The sequence below is a fragment of the Littorina saxatilis genome, linkage group LG4, assembly GCF_037325665.1.
Source record: "Littorina saxatilis isolate snail1 linkage group LG4, US_GU_Lsax_2.0, whole genome shotgun sequence".
NCBI classification, from domain to species: domain Eukaryota; kingdom Metazoa; phylum Mollusca; class Gastropoda; order Littorinimorpha; family Littorinidae; genus Littorina; species Littorina saxatilis.
Window position 1 is genome coordinate 32,944,454 of NC_090248.1, and position 16,013 is coordinate 32,960,466.

The window sequence follows — 16,013 nt, forward strand, 5'->3', positions numbered from 1 at the left end:
AGACAGAGAGACAGACAGACAGACAGACACACACACACACACACACACACACACACACACACACACACACACACACACACACACACATATACACTACGACCCTCGTCTCGATTCCCCCTCTATGTTAAAACATTTAGTCAAAACTTGACTAAATGTAAAAAGGGCGTGATAGCCCTGCATACACGTATGAACTTCCTCTTGTCGAACATACAATGCTCTGATATGTACGGTATGTTCAAATGGAGCTTTAACCGAAATCTAATTACAAAAAAATTCAGGAGTGATCAGTCAGCAAATAATAGAAAGAAAGTCGTAAAATAGTAATTCCAAGTAACATTCACATATATCAGGGCCGGACCAAATGAGTTGTAAGGGGGGGGGTTCCTCCTTTTTCTTGGAGGGCATATCAGCGAAGTGGCTTCGCCACAAGCGCGCGCCTGCAAAGCAGGCGCGCGAACTAGGGGGGTCCGGGGGCATGCTCCCCCGGAAATTTTTTAAAAAACGGTTAAAATCTGTGCAATTTGGTGCATTCTGGGCCTTGTTTTGAGGGTTAAGAGCAGCATTGTGGGGGGGGGGGGGGGGGGGTAGGTACCTTTTTCTCATCGGATTTCACATTGAATACAATTTGTTAGAGACACACACAAAATTTATTTAAAAAAAAACAAACAAAAAAAACCACTCAAAGCAAGGTACATGCTTTTTCCAGGGGTGGGGTTCCGGAACCCCTGGAACCCCCCCCCTGGGTCCGGCCCTGTATATACACTCCTTTGTTTATTGATAATCAAGCTGAAGAAAGAATGAAAACAACACTTTTAAACAGTAAACAGTTATGTTTGTTTGCTGTACGCAACAAAGGGCTGAGACCTTGCTACTATATACATACATGTAAACAGACCTTTAAAAATGAGCTTCAGAAATGGAAATTCGAGGAACGGCCCTCACAAGACCATCTAGAGAGGATAACAACAAAAAAATGTACTCACCAGAAAACAGCAATGATTATGTGTTCATCGTGCTGTTTTCTTGTGAGTAAATTGTTATTATTATCTTGTTCTATTTTCTCTCACCTGCAGTCCTTTGTTCCATTTCATCTAAAGGGGGTTAGGCAAGAAAGGACCACCGCAAGTGCTCATGGTTTTGTTAAAATCTACACAAGTTTTTCATCAATGGAATTTAGATTTGGCGTCCTCAGCGGCAGCGGTGGCCACTCAGGGACATGTTTCGTTGACACGCTATCTGTAAAGATTCTCATTGTAAATGTAAGCGAATTGCTTGATGGCAACAGACAAGCAGCAAACCACACCTTAAGGAAAGCATGACTCCTCCGCTTTCAGCTCTTTGGCTAGTTAAGAAGCCAGCTAGTGTTCGGAAGATGAGGTTTTTCGCCCATGATTGTGAATAAGATCTCGTCTTCACCCACAGAAGCATGATCCACGCAGCATAATATACATGTATACGCTCCAAAACTGTACATGTATCATTTTCCTTCATCAATCGTTGACGACATCAGACGACGGAAGAACACCACCTTCAGCCGCCATCACGGGCAGCGGGGGGAGAGCCCCCCGGTTAGGGTCAGGCGGGAGATCGTGCCCCTGGTGATTGCGGGCGGTGTCCTCAGATTCCGCATCAGCAGGTATGGTCATGTAGACGGTGTTGATGTAGCAGCGACTCTCATCCTCTCCCGTGGACGGCATGGCCAGAGATGCTGCTCCGCAAGACGATCTGGCTTCGTTCCTACTCGACGCCCTGGCTTCTCTCCTATCCGCGTTTCCACAGCTCACCCTGGAGATGCTGCCTGAAGAGGAGTTCTGGCGGAGGAGGATCTCCTTGGGCCGTGACCAGACTATCTCGGTCTTGGGCCGAAGCCTCACCTCTGTAGAGCCCTGTTCTTTAGTTTTCGCTCGAGACACACCGGCCTCAGACCTAGGCCTTTCCTTGGACGAGGAGGCTTGAGCTCTTCGCAAAGCCACGGCTGCCTCTGCTCGTGTGAGGGTGGTAGCGTTGTTGTTGGGTGTTGGTGACACGCTGTTGACTGTGTTGTTCACATCGTTTTGCTCGGGAAGAGGGTTGATGTTGTCTCTGGGCATAGTGCTGGTCTGGGTGTAGGGCAAGGCGTTGACGTACTCTGCGCCGTGGTCAACGTCGTCGAAGGTGGCGTTCTGGGTGCCGCCGTTCTGTGAGAACACCACTGTTGTATCGTCGAACGGGGCGCTGTGGTTTCCACCGTTCTGTGAGAACATCACTGTCGTGTCTGACCTCTTCCGTGGCCACCATCGAACACTGTTTAAGAAGAAGGAAACTGGTGTATACATTCAGCATCACATACAATTTGATATATTGCAAGCCCGAACATTATTACGCAGTAGCAGCACAGAAGCAGGCACAAAATTAAACGTACTGATAACTCTCTCCGCTTAAGGACATTACTAAAAACCTGAACAAAAGTAAGGAAGAGAGTGTTTAAAGTACAGCTTCTACTATATAAGCTCGTCATTTACATCGGGACATACGGAACTAAACATACTGATTGAAATTCACACACAGAGGCTAGGCCTAAGATAAAATTTAGGAGAGCTCACCTGCGATGTCAAACTTTCACAGAAGCTAAAAATTGGACCTTTACCCCCTGAATGCCACAATAAGTATGAGGTAATAGTTTTTGCGAAAATGAAAAAGTCAATACTCTAATAAGGGAAACAACCGCTGTGTATTATCATTTGAAGTGCAGCAAAATGAATGCTTCCTCTGGAGACCAATGTATCAGATTTGTTCTCAATGTTATACCTTGCATTTTATACATTTTTTATCATTTTTAAAAATTAAATTCTTCCGACAGTCAAGGGTTTTAAAGCTCCTTTGATCAAAAGAGCTACAGTAGGCTTACTGTGTACATCGTGGTGGACTTACGTTGATTTTTTTCGACAGATGAAGACCACAATCAGCATAACAACGATCATCGTCACCACCCCTCCCACAATGTATTCCCACGGAACGGAGATTCCCTGTTGACATATGAGTTCACTTTCAATAACATATGCATGCACTGACTGTACTGACTGTTGGGGGAAGAAAAGACTATGACAAACTGTGAATGTTGACCAAAAGGTGGTTAGAAATCAAGCTGACACGTGCGATTGAAAGTGGGTGAAAACAAGACCAAACAAATCGAAGAAAACTAAGCCGAAACAAACCGAACATGCACTCAGTTGATTTTTACGTTAAGTATGTACAAATTACTCAAATAATGTGTACGATCAACTAGGCTAACTTACCACTCTACCCACCAACCAAACAGTAGAGACACATACACGTGCAAATAACGTACACATAAAATGATTAAAATCATAACAACAACAAACAAAGATATCTTTCCTACCGCTTTTTGCTGCTGTGTATGATCAATGGAGCCGTGGTCTTCTACTTCTTCTCTGAAGAGCGGCGAAGGGAAGTATCTCTCGAGCTCGTGAAACGGGATCCGGTTGAAGATTTCCGTGACGTCCTCCATGGCGAGTGTGACGTTTTCAACGATGACGGTGATGGACACTTGTGTCACAGGCATTCTGGTCAGGCACAAGGAGTTCATGAAACACATGGCTTCCCAACGTCACGCTAGTTGAGTAGTTAACGACTGTTTGGACCTCAAGTTAATCAATGATATACACAGTTTATGAACACACAGACATATAATTTTTTTTAATGTTTTTTAATCAAATGCAGTACCGACGCCCAACCCCACCCCACCCCACCCCAGCCATCAAAATAAATAAGACATTAAGTCATTACTGGACTGAATGTATTAAAGAAACAAGTCGCGTAAGGCGAAAATACAATATTTAGTCAAGTAGCTGTCGAACTCACAGAATGAATCTGAACGCAATGCCATTTTTCAGCAAGACCGTATACTCGTAGCATCGTCAGTCCACCGCTCATGGCAAAGGCAGTGAAATTGACAAGAAGAGCGGGGTAGTAGTTGCGCTAAGAAGGATAGCACGCTTTTCTGTACCTCTCTTTGTTTTAACTTTCTGAGCGTGTTTTTAATCTAAACATATCATATGTATATGTTTTTGGAATCAGGAACCGACAAGGAATAAGATGAAAGTGTTTTTAAATTGATTTGGACAATTTAATTTTGATAATAATTTTTATATATTTAATTTTCAGAGCTTGTTTTTAATCCGAATATAACATATTTATATGTTTTTGGAATCAGCAAATGATGGAGAATAAGGTAAACGTAAATTTGGATCGTTTTATAAATTTTTATTTTTTTTTACAATTTTCAGATTTTTAATGACCAAAGTCATTAATTAATTTTTAAGCCACCAAGCTGAAATGCAATACCGAAGTCCGGGCTTCGTCGAAGATTACTTGACCAAAATTTCAACCAATTTGGTTGAAAAATGAGGGCGTGACAGTGCCGCCTCAACTTTCACGAAAAGCCGGATATGACGTCATCAAAGACATTTATCAAAAAAATGAAAAAAACGTTCGGGGATTTCATACCCAGGAACTCTCATGTCAAATTTCATAAAGATCGGTCCAGTAGTTTAGTCTGAATCGCTCTACACACACACACACACACACACACACACACACACGCACAGACACACACACATACACCACACCCTCGTTTCGATTCCCCCTCGATGTTAAAATATTTAGTCAAAACTTGACTAAATATAAAAAGTATGTAAACCAAGCAAGCAAGCAAGAAAACAGGATAACAACTGCGATTATACGAGGATGTCGAGACGGCGAATATTCACAACCCCTCCCCAACATCATCGATCCAACTGACGTAAGAAAGGGACTATCTCGACATCAAATAAGTTAACATAATGTTAACTATCATCCCTTTTCAATCGTCAGCAAGCAAACTTGTCGTCATGCTATTGGCAAGACAGATCTCACTTTGTGTCTCCCAGGGCCATCTCATGCGTCTGGAGGTAGACACGAACACTGACGTCATGACGGAAGCCGCCATTTTGTTGCAGGAAGACCTTGATGCCTTTCTTGATCTTGCTTTCTTCTTCCGGTCCCAGGTGACCTTGGAGGTACAGAGGGAGGGTGACACCTGCCATATACAAAGCATAGTGATATTAGTTAAAGAATTAAACAAAAAAGTGTATGGAGCGTTTGAATATTGACACAGTTTTATGTGAATGTATTTTGATTAGTTTCATTGATTGTAAAAAAACTATTTTTTTTTTAAGAAAGAAAGAGCACCCCAGCACCTACGTGAAACTCTGAGTAAAATTGCCATTGTCGCTCTTGTTGTGGTGCCGTCTGACGAGACTCGGCACATGCCCTATGTCAGATATGTTTGGTTAAAGGCATAGTCCTTCCATTGTAAACCGCGCTGCTAACTCATCTCAGATCTGCCCAGTGTTTTTACACCCCCGGTATAGGGGTGTGTATAGGTTTCGCTCGATGTGTTTGTTTGTTTGTTTGTTTGTTTGTGTTCGCATATAGATCTCAAGAATGAACGGACCGATCGTCACCAAACTTGGTGAACAGGTTCTATACATTCCTGAGACGGTCCTTACAAAAATTGGGACCAGTCAAACACACGGTTAGGGAGTTATTGGTGGATTAAGATTCTACAAGGACTTATAGAGGCACATATTAATGGTCAAAGGGAAATAACCTTCTCAGTTGGTGGCAGTGAGAATGGTTATTTCCCTTTGACCAACGGGGGTGTTTTTCCTACCTCGGAGGAATTTCTTGTTTATTTTTATTTTTAAATTTTTTTAAATTTTTTATTTTTTTATTTTTTATTTTTTTTACATCGGATGAGACTATCCCTCCACTTGGACACATACCAAACATGAACATCCTGGCTGCTTCCAGTGCAGAGTGAGAATATTGTGATGAAATCAATTTTGCAAGTTGACACTAGTTGCCTTTAGGAAATTATTTTATAACACCAATCTTACTCTTGTTGTTGCCTTTGATACATAACTGAAAGTTGGTTTTCATTGGTGTAGCAAATCAAAATTTAAAAGTATTCCAGAAGGGTTTGGACTACAATTGGTTTAAATTCAACAAAAATTACATATGAGCGACATACTACCTTGATCAAAAGTCGTCGAATTGCTGCACGTAAGACCTACAACGTTCTCGGGACAGTCACACCGGAAGCCACCTCTCTCGTTGATGCACGTGCCACCATTGAGGCAAGGGTCAAGGTCACACTCGTCCCTGTCCTCCTGGCACGTGCGACCTTGCCAGCCGCGTCGACACACGCACTGCACCCCTCCCCCCTCCACCGCACTCCGCCTGATGCACGTGCCGTTGTTCTGGCAAGGGATGTCACGACATTCGTCCTTTTCCTCCGAGCACACCTCCCCTTCCCAAGGACCCACACACGTGCAGTTGAACCCTCCAGGAAGGTTGTTGCACTGAGCTTGGTTCTTACAAGGATTCGAACCCTCGCTGCTGCATTCGTTAATATCTTGTTCACAGCGAAGTCCGGACCAGCCAGACATGCACGAACAACTGAAAGAGCCTGCTCCATTTTGACATGTTGCTTCGTTGAAACAAGCCCTATCTCTTCGGTCCTCCGCTTTGTTTGAGAATCCATCAGCCGAACGACTTCCATCTTGCACAACATAGGCAGGGCTGTGAAGGTCGCTATGCTCTGAGCCTGGACCACCCAGTGGGCTTTCTGTTGTCATTGACAGAACCCGCTCAGAACTGACTCCCCCAACACCAAAGACACATTCGTCGATGTCTGCTTCGCACGTGCGGCCGGTCCAACCAGAAGCACAGGAGCATGAAAAGTTTCCCGGTGTGTTGAGACAGGTCGCGTTGTTTTTACATGGCGGGGGGAAGCGGGTCACACACGAGGGGTCGTCGTTGCAGTGAGAGTTGATGTCGACAGACTGGGAGCAGTTTGTGTCGCTTCCAGAGCACGATACGGGAGGTTCAGTGTCTTCTGAGCATTCGTCAATGTCCTGGTCGCAGTTGTCTCCCTTTACATGACAATATTAATACTATCAGGATATTCGTGAAATCATCATCATCATCATCATCATCATCATCATCATCATCATCATCATCATCATCATCATCATCATCATCATCATTGCATGAATGACTTTGTGTCGTGACTATGACAACTGATTTGTAAAACTTCGTAACTTGCCACATGTAAACACCAGTTCTTTTTGTCAAAGGGGGCACTTGTTATTTCCGGTCTCAATTACACATTTTCTTTAGCTTAAACGCTAGTATAATAGTACGACAAACAGGCATGCATACAGACAGACAGACAGACAAACAGATAGATGCATGCCTATACACTTGGCACACATGCAGGGCCGGACCCAGGGGGGGGGGTTCCAGGGGTTCCGGAACCCCACCCCTGGAAAAAGCATGTACCTTGCTTTGACTTTTACTAGTTTTAGCACCAAAACAATGCTGCTCTTAACCCTCAAAACAAGGCCCAGAATGCACCAGATTGCACAGATTTTAACCGTTTTTCAAAAATTTTCCGGGGGAACATGCCCCCGGACCCCCCTAGTTCGCGCGCCTGCACAGCAGGCGTGCGCTTGTGGCTTCGCCACTTCGCTGATTTGCCCCCCCCCCCAAAAGGAGGAACCCCCACCTTACAACTCATTTAGTCCGGCCCTGCACATGCGTACCTTCCAGCCGTTGGGACAGACACAGTGGAAACTGCCCGGAGTATTGATGCAGGTAGCGGTTTTAGCACAAGGACCACCACTGCATTCGTCCACATCTTCCTCACACCGCTGAAACAGAGGTTACGATTACATGTTGATACACTGCTAACCAATCGTTAAAAGGTTGGTTTTTTTTTCCAACGCAAGAGTTAACCCTATACCACTGCCAAAATACCATAGCTACAACAATACCTTAAATTCTCTATGGCCTAAAACATCAATTGCAATACGGATCACAAAATACCATCACAACAGGAATTAAAAAAACAAAATCACCACTTCAGACAATTCATCGATACATACGTCCTTGGACTCAGAAATAAACTCCTCCGTTTCTCCTTAAACTCCACACAAACCAACCAACGATGAACTTTTCTTAATAGCAAGAAAAGTAATTTCAATTACAAACATCGGATTGTGTAAATTCAAAGACAAGTACAGGTACAATGCTCGCCCCCCCCCCCCCCCCCCCCCCGAAGAGTAAAGGAAAGCACACACGGAAATCGACAACAGGACTAATTACTCTTGAAACAAGAACAACGACTCAGACACAGACAGGCCCTTGCGATCAATCGGGGGAGGAACTCTGGCAGCCTCAGCAGATCGCGAAGCTGTTACATTGTACACATTTTTACTTGGCTAAAACTTTCGTCAAAACTCTTCGGAGGTATCGCCAACAATAACACTCCTCTCTTCGGATCATTCATGTGCCCGAAACTTTTGAGAAAGCGCTACGGGGGCACCGTTACCCCCCCCAAAATACCATCAGTTTTGGTGCCATCAGTTTCTTGGGATCAGCCGTGCGGATATCCGGCGGCGCCATCCGTAAGAGATCACGTACACTGCAAGCCTGTATCAGTACTTCAGTGCACATCGTCAAACGTTCTAAAAGAACAAGACTTTACACGAGAAGCACAGACAATACACAAACAATAAGCTCCCATCAACAAAAAGACCAACAGCAATGCCTGATTAAAACAGACCTGGCCAGACCATCCTTCAGAGCATGCACACTGGAACTTTCCATCAGTGTTGGTACATCGTGCACCGTTCTGACAAGGCAGATTTTGCGTGCACTCGTCCACGTCGTCCTGGCAACGCTCACCCTGCCACCCCTCCAGGCACATGCACATGAACCCGCCGTCCACGTTGGCGCACATGCCCGCATGCTGACACCAGGCCTCGGCCACTTCGGGATCCGAGGGGGGTTCAGGGTCCGTGTCGTTGACAGTGACGGTTTTGTTTTGCTATTACCAGTGATTGGAGAAGAAGAGAAGAAAGATAGAAGCACAGGCATCACTTAAAAGGACACAAAAATGACCAAGTAATCTGTAACAAAGTAGTATTACTCAGCAAAATACTTCAGTTTCAAGCAGCTAGCTGGGCATTAACAGTTCTTCTTCTCTAATTCTTTCAAGAAATCGGCGCACAGATTTAGCACCATTATTTCAAACACAATCATTTTCCGTCAGGCAGCCTCGGGAGGGAGGTGTTGAGGGCCATTAGCAACTAGACGTCCGAACTAGGGTAAGGTTTTTGACAGAATAGAGAGAGAGAGAGAGAGAGAGAGAGAGAGAGAGAGAGAGAGAGAGAGAGAGAGAGAGACATACAGACAGAGAGAGAGACAGAGAGAGACAGAGAGACAGACAGATAGACTGACAGACAGAGGTGTACCTGCTCTTTCTCCTTGTCCATGAGGAGCTGACACTCGTTGACGTCCTCCTGACACAGCAGGCCTGTCCAGCCCTCAGGACACTTGCACGTGAAGCTACCCGGCGTGTTGACACACTCCGAACCATTGGCGCACGGGTCCTTTTTATACAAAAATAACTTTCTATTTTTTTCTTGCGGCAATATAGCCTTTCACATTTTGACATGATTATTAGGGATTACTCCTGGTACATCTACCATGTTGCGGTTAAACATTCATTCAGCAAAGTTTTTTTTATTTCACAGGACCCTATTGCTATCTGAGAAACAAGGAGGTGCAAGCGCTCTAAATGCATGCGACGTGTTCAACAAGAGTAAGTTGAACCAATCTCCTGCCACCTGAGAGAATAACAGGCACTGACATGAACAAGCGACTTTCATCCTGTTTGGTTATAGATTACGTAAATGAAGAATAGGACAATGTCAGTACCCTGTAAGTAAATGTACTACGCATGCAGCTTTGAAGAACATCCCTTTCTGGTTTCCACAATGAAATTTCAATCTTAACCTTATAAAATCAGATGTCCAAGCCTCATCCTGTTTTTGACAGAAATATAGCTCAAATAACCAAAGGGAGGTAAGCGTTCGCTTACTCCATTACACATGTCGTATCCATGTAGAGCGCTTACTTCCCTTTGATTATTTGATCTCTAAAACAGCGCTCTGCCTCATTTTGTTTAAGATTCTCATTTATACTCACCAGCAAACACTCGTCGACGTCTTGGTCACAGAGCTCCCCTGTCCACTCTGGTGTACATCGACACTGCAAGACTTCATCGTAGCCAGGGTCACGGCACTGGGCGCCATGTTGACACGGCGTTGCCAGGCAACGGTCGATGTAGACGCCGCACTTCCGACCCGTGTACCTTGGGGTGCAGATGCACTGAAAGTCGTTGACGAGGTCGAAGCACGTGCCGTTGTGTTCGCACAGCTGTTCCTGGCAGTCGTCGATTTGGTAGTCACATGTGGGACCTGAAGATGTCATCCTGATTTTCATATACGCAAGCGTGGTATGTACGCACTCAGTTATGAGTATAATTATAGACAGGGTGTATACACGAGAAAGTGTCTAGCTGGGTTAGATTCGTTGACATCTCAAAGAAGTTTCAATTTAAACTAATCCAACTGAACGCTTGGTTCGTATCCAGTAGGTCCCTTGCTTCGGGTTACCTCCCCTTGACTAGTGCATCTTTCTTGCTCGTTTTCATTTTCCCCCCCCACCGATTACAGAACAAGGAAATCATTTACAATAGTGAACAGCCGCTATAAGTGTTGAACGCAAATGGTCTAACGATATTGTATCTTTTTAATAAAAAGGAATTTTAAACCTTTAACCCAACACAAACTTTGGTGAAGGTTCTACGCGAAACAAAATGTTAAGAACGTCTTCCTTATCTGAATATTTCTAACGACGTATCGGCTAAACAGATACATACAGAAAGCAGCCCCCCCCCCCCCCTCACACACACACACGCACAGCGTCCATTATGCATGTGCATCTAACCATCTAACCTAAACATGTCGGTTTGTCTGCAACATTTAGAATACATACAATTGAGCACATACCTAATCAATTTTTGATCATTATTAGACTTCCATGTTTGATTTTTATGCATTGTGTCTTCCCTCATCGTCATTTTGACCCATACCTGTGAAGTCCGGTTTACACAGACAGCTGAAGCTTCCCGGAACGTTGACGCAGGAGGACCCTTCGGAACACGGGTTGGTCACGCACTCGTTCACGTCCGTCTCGCACGTGTCGCCAAAGAAACCAATGGGACACACGCACTGGAAGCCTGGCTCTTGGTTGACACAGGTGCCGCCATTTTCACATGGTTCCTTGAGGCATTCGTTGATGTCTGTGTCACATCTTTTTCCTGGAAAAAAAATCAGGTAATTGTTATCATTTTGTGTGTGCATACTTCAAACCAAATCCGAAAGGAATGCTTTCGCCTACACGTCTTCACGAGCATGATCGGAGCACACAAAAATGCTTGCTGAAAGTGGCTTCCTTCATGCGGACTTGTTCTTTGATAAGTCATTCTTTCTTGCCATTGCCTCCTGCTGTCCAAGTAAATACTTTTAAACACAAATCATCAGAAAAAGGTGCAGATTACCTGTTTATCCGTTATCACAGACGTAACTAAAATCATTAAGAAGCTTATGTCAATTAGACTTATCATAGTTCTTGTCATTTCTTGGGTGATTTCCGCGTTTTGAAACACAAATCAACGCACAGCTAGATTACCTGTGTATCCGCTATCACAGACGCAAGCAAAGTCATTCTGAAGGTTGTGGCACTCAGAGGCATTGACACAAGGGTTGGAGGCACACTCATCAACATCAGTGTCACAGACGAGGCTCTGCCAACCAGGACTGCACGTGCAATGGAACTCTCCGTGCAGGTCTGTGCATGTGCCGTCATTCTGACACGGCGCGCTCATACACTCATCCACGTTGATCTCACATATCTTGCCTGGGTTTGAAAACAGAAAGAAAGAACTAAAGAAAGAAAGCAAGAAAGGAAAAGAAGAAAACCCGTAACGTTTTATGCTCTTTGAATCCTTGGGTAGTGTGCTCACCTGGATGGAACCAAGCGCTCGGTTTGCAGTAAACATGAAGTTGATTAAAGTTGCGATAAATGTCAACGAATTTGCCTGATTTTAATTTCAGATGGATAAATGGAGCCTCTATTTAATTGATCATGACACGTAAATACTGTAAATGCTTATGTAAGTATTTATTGTTCAATCTGCTTAGGTATTTAATGCCAAGCTTCCAGTACCAGGTTTGCAATTAGGCTATTTACTGAAAAAGCGGGGATCCACGGCAACATAAAACCGCATTTGTCCAAATGCTGACTTTAGCAGGCATCACATTGTGTGAACATTATTATTTAGATCGAAATTGTGTGTCTACTCTGTATGAAATATCAGTTACAATATACACGAACTCTATGGTATGCTATGGGTGCAGCGCCTAGCATTAATTTTTAATACATTTTATCTTGTACTACTACTACTACTACTACTACTACTACTACTACTACTACTACTACTACAATATGCACATTTATATAGTGCTGCCCATACAGAACTAAACGCTTTACAAAACTATAGGTAAAGGTTAATCATAACTTATACTTGGCTCAAAGCCGCACATTATTGGGCAAAGTTCACCAACAACGTTTAACTTACTACGACGCTTTTGGTACTGAATTTTCGGCAACACGACTTGCTGAAAACTTCGCGAAGTCGACTTTGGGATCAATTACGGACCGCCTTGATGCTGAGGAAAATGTCTGATGCTTTGTCCTTTACGGTTTCTCTCACCAGTAAAGCCCTGAGGACACTTGCAGACGAAGGTGTTGTTGATGTTGAAGCAGGTCCCGCCGTTGGAGCACATGACCTCAATGCACGCGTCACGCACGTGACACGTGACACCGATCCACTTGGGGTCGCACGTGCAGGTGAACTTGTTGACGTCATCGGTGCAGGTGCCGTTGTGGAGACACGGGTCGCTGACGCATTCGTTGATGTCTTCTTCACAAAATTCACCTGGATAACAAGTGAGAAAGGGAACAGTAGGACTTCTTGGGCGGTAATTGTTCTGAACTTTAGGTGAGAAGTTGGGCTCTAAAACCCCAGAATTAGGACGCGTGATGCAGATATGGGCTGAATCAGACCGAATTAAACAAAGACTGATAGGCCGAATAAGACTATAATCCAGGTCTTTTAAGGCCTTAATAATAATAATAATAATAATAATACGAATATTTATAACGCGCACATATCTCACCAACAGGCGACTCAAGGCGCACATACACTCATTCACACACACGGAGACTTGACCAAATGGAGCATAGTTAGGGCCCTTTGTTAATGTCAACTGACATCAAGGCAGCAAAAGAAAACGGCAAGGAAAAGAAAAGAAGAATTACCTGTATAGCCAGGTGTACACACACAGGTGTAGTTACGGTGACTATCCACACAGCTTGCCCCGTGACGACACCTGTTTGTCACACAGTCATCCACACTGACGTCACACTGCTGGCCTGTCCAGCCTGCACACAGGTCAATCCAACGTCGGCTTCTCAATTATGTGAGATTCGCAACTCGCAGTTTTTGAATAAAATGTACTCGTAATAATTAGGAAATAATTATGCTTCCCTTGTAATGCACGAAGGAATAGAACAATGTGCCACAAAAACCGTCGTTGAACGCCGAAAGATGGAACATTAAAGTAATTAACAACCTGATAGACAAAGGGAAGTAAGCGGTATAAAAATGAATACAACATGTGTAAAAGAGTGAGTGAGAGTTATTCGGTACCATTCTCATATACTCTGAACAATAACAACGGTTTGTTTGTTTAAAAACCAACAATAAAACATACATTATATTAGTACCCGTCACACACAAAGGTTTTCACTGAGAACACCTGCAACGTCCGTCAACACCTCATCCCAACCCCTGCCCTACCCCTACCCCGTCTACTCCCTGCTCTCGGCAAACTCCAAACACAGACCTTCCAAGCAGATTTTGCGGCCCGTGACAGCGTCACAGTTGAAGCCGGCGGAGCTGTCATTCCGGGGAACACAGGTCACAGCGCACGTGCGTCCGTACGACCCGGGTCCACAGTACACCCGTACGTCCATCCGCAAACTGCAGTACCACAAAGACAAACAATATACGGTGATGTTTGCCGCTTTAGACGTGAGAAAATCTGGGTTTTATTTGTAAATGAAGGGAGTGTTAAAATGGAGGTACATTCAAAGATGCTGTGAACATCAAACCCGAGAAACAGGCCCTCAAAAAGGAGAACATATTTAAACCGGGGCTGAATGGCGTTGGGGCGTCTCAACAGGTACACAATACAATAGGGCGTGTCGATAAATCCAAGGCTCAGTGGATCCGAGAGCCGTTAGGTCCAAAATATAGTGAATCTAATGTCCACACCATAATCTCTTCGATCTATCGGCCTACGTACAGTGCAGAAATGCATGGGGATGAATTCAAGAGTCGACTCCACCAACGTACGATAGATCCAAGGCAGCAGTAGACTTAGGCAGACCAGGATATGACTTCACTATTATGGAAAGGCGACTCTGAACCAGGGTTGCCCCAGATATTTCTTGCTTTCAATGACATACATTTTGTGTGTTGTAACTGTGGTGGCATGTTGCTTTGTCAACATGCTAACTCTTTCCTCTGACAAGTTTGTGCAAATATATTCGGCGGGATGTGACCGGCTCGGAACACTCAAGCCGTTAATGCAGTTAAATGTCCTTCAACAGAACTGACAACTCTTGAATAAAGCACGGCCGTTGACCTACCAGCTGTATGCAGTGTCTGTAAAAAGAGACAAGCCAAACCCACCTGACCCTTTTTCTGACTTCGAACCGCTGACTCATGGCCTTGGCATAGCTGCGGGCAGGCCTGGTAGTGATGTCCTGCTTCAGGAAGTCCACCAGGTCGTCACTGTTGCTGTCGTCCGCGTCCCACACCCCGATCTTCACTCGTACCTGACCCTGCACCCCATCAATATGTCATCATCATTGGCATCGTCGTCAGCGTCATCATCACCCTCCTCCTCGTCATCATCATCATCATCATCATCATCATCATCATCATCATCATCATCATCATCATCATCATCGTCATCATCATCATCGTCGTCGTCGTCGTCATCGTCAGAATCATTATTTCATAACAGACAGACAGACAGACAGACAGACAGAAACAAACACAGGTATCTCACTGACCGGCCAGGAGTCAAAATCAAAGATCATAGGATTGTTCAGCCCTCCAATGTTACTTCCGAACACTATGCTGTCTTGGTTCGAGATTTCTCCGGTCGATTTCTTGCCGTAGGGACAACTTGACGTGTCTCGTCGTCTGCAACCACAGTGAGATCATTATAGTGAGATCAATGTAGTGAGATCATTGTAATGAGATCATTGTAGTGATATTATTATATTGAGATCATTATATAGTGAGATCAAAATAGTGAGATCATTATAATGAAATCACTATATAGTGATATCATTATAGTGAAATAATTACAGTAAGATCATTATAGCGTCCAGCCAAGTCTTTGTTCAACAGTTAAGCAAGCAACAATACGGTGAGCCTACATAATCATTTGTATGGTCTTCTTTCCACTGGAGCAGACACAAATTTGTTTCGGTTTACCCGTTCTTGGAGGTGTACTTAGTAACGGTACAGGCACAATGTGTTATATAAAAGGAGGAGGAGGCATTTGTGGAAATCTAGGGAAGTTAGATAAAAAGATATTGTGTGAAGGTGCAGCTTCTAAAAAACCCAACTATACCGTTTAAATCATTGGAAGAGGAAACCAGACCTACAAGATACCACTGCACGAGTAAAAGATGAAGAGCGTGAAATTCTCTTTTATATCGTCAAATTCTCCTTTACAAGGCTTAACGAGAACTTTATTCGGCTATTTCGGAAAAGCAAATTCGATGCACATACCCATATCGCTGATCAACGCATATAACAAAACGATGATCGCACTTTGAGGGGCAAAAGAAGGCCCGTCCGTCGCAACAGTGGCCATTATTTCCCTTTCCACCGGGGTTGTCGAACCTGATGA

At 44.2% G+C, this 16,013-nt stretch overlaps 1 protein-coding gene across 2 annotated transcripts in view; it reads right to left on the reverse strand.

Annotated features, from left to right (window-relative positions):
* Window positions 1-579: 579 nt before the first annotated feature.
* The window catches only part of LOC138964527 (fibropellin-1-like), a 17,476-nt gene continuing 2,042 nt past the window's right edge, over window positions 580-16,013 (reverse strand). The window contains exons 2-18 of one of the 2 annotated variants that reach the window (XM_070336513.1): window positions 15,893-16,013; window positions 15,163-15,295; window positions 14,777-14,928; window positions 13,926-14,062; window positions 13,339-13,461; window positions 12,731-12,955; window positions 11,647-11,874; window positions 11,048-11,275; window positions 10,099-10,370; window positions 9,363-9,500; window positions 8,672-8,935; window positions 7,650-7,757; window positions 6,077-6,977; window positions 4,915-5,077; window positions 3,380-3,563; window positions 2,911-3,005; window positions 580-2,283 (exon numbers count right to left, since the gene is read on the reverse strand). The exon at window positions 15,893-16,013 is cut by the window's right edge and continues 34 nt beyond it. In XM_070336513.1, coding sequence (XP_070192614.1) covers window positions 1,491-2,283; window positions 2,911-3,005; window positions 3,380-3,563; window positions 4,915-5,077; window positions 6,077-6,977; window positions 7,650-7,757; window positions 8,672-8,935; window positions 9,363-9,500; window positions 10,099-10,370; window positions 11,048-11,275; window positions 11,647-11,874; window positions 12,731-12,955; window positions 13,339-13,461; window positions 13,926-14,062; window positions 14,777-14,928; window positions 15,163-15,295; window positions 15,893-16,013 — 4,265 coding nt within the window. In that variant the 3' untranslated portion in view covers window positions 580-1,490. The remainder of the gene's footprint in view (window positions 2,284-2,910; window positions 3,006-3,379; window positions 3,564-4,914; window positions 5,078-6,076; window positions 6,978-7,649; window positions 7,758-8,671; window positions 8,936-9,362; window positions 9,501-10,098; window positions 10,371-11,047; window positions 11,276-11,646; window positions 11,875-12,730; window positions 12,956-13,338; window positions 13,462-13,925; window positions 14,063-14,776; window positions 14,929-15,162; window positions 15,296-15,892) is intronic. The other variant, XM_070336514.1, reaches the window with a different exon arrangement.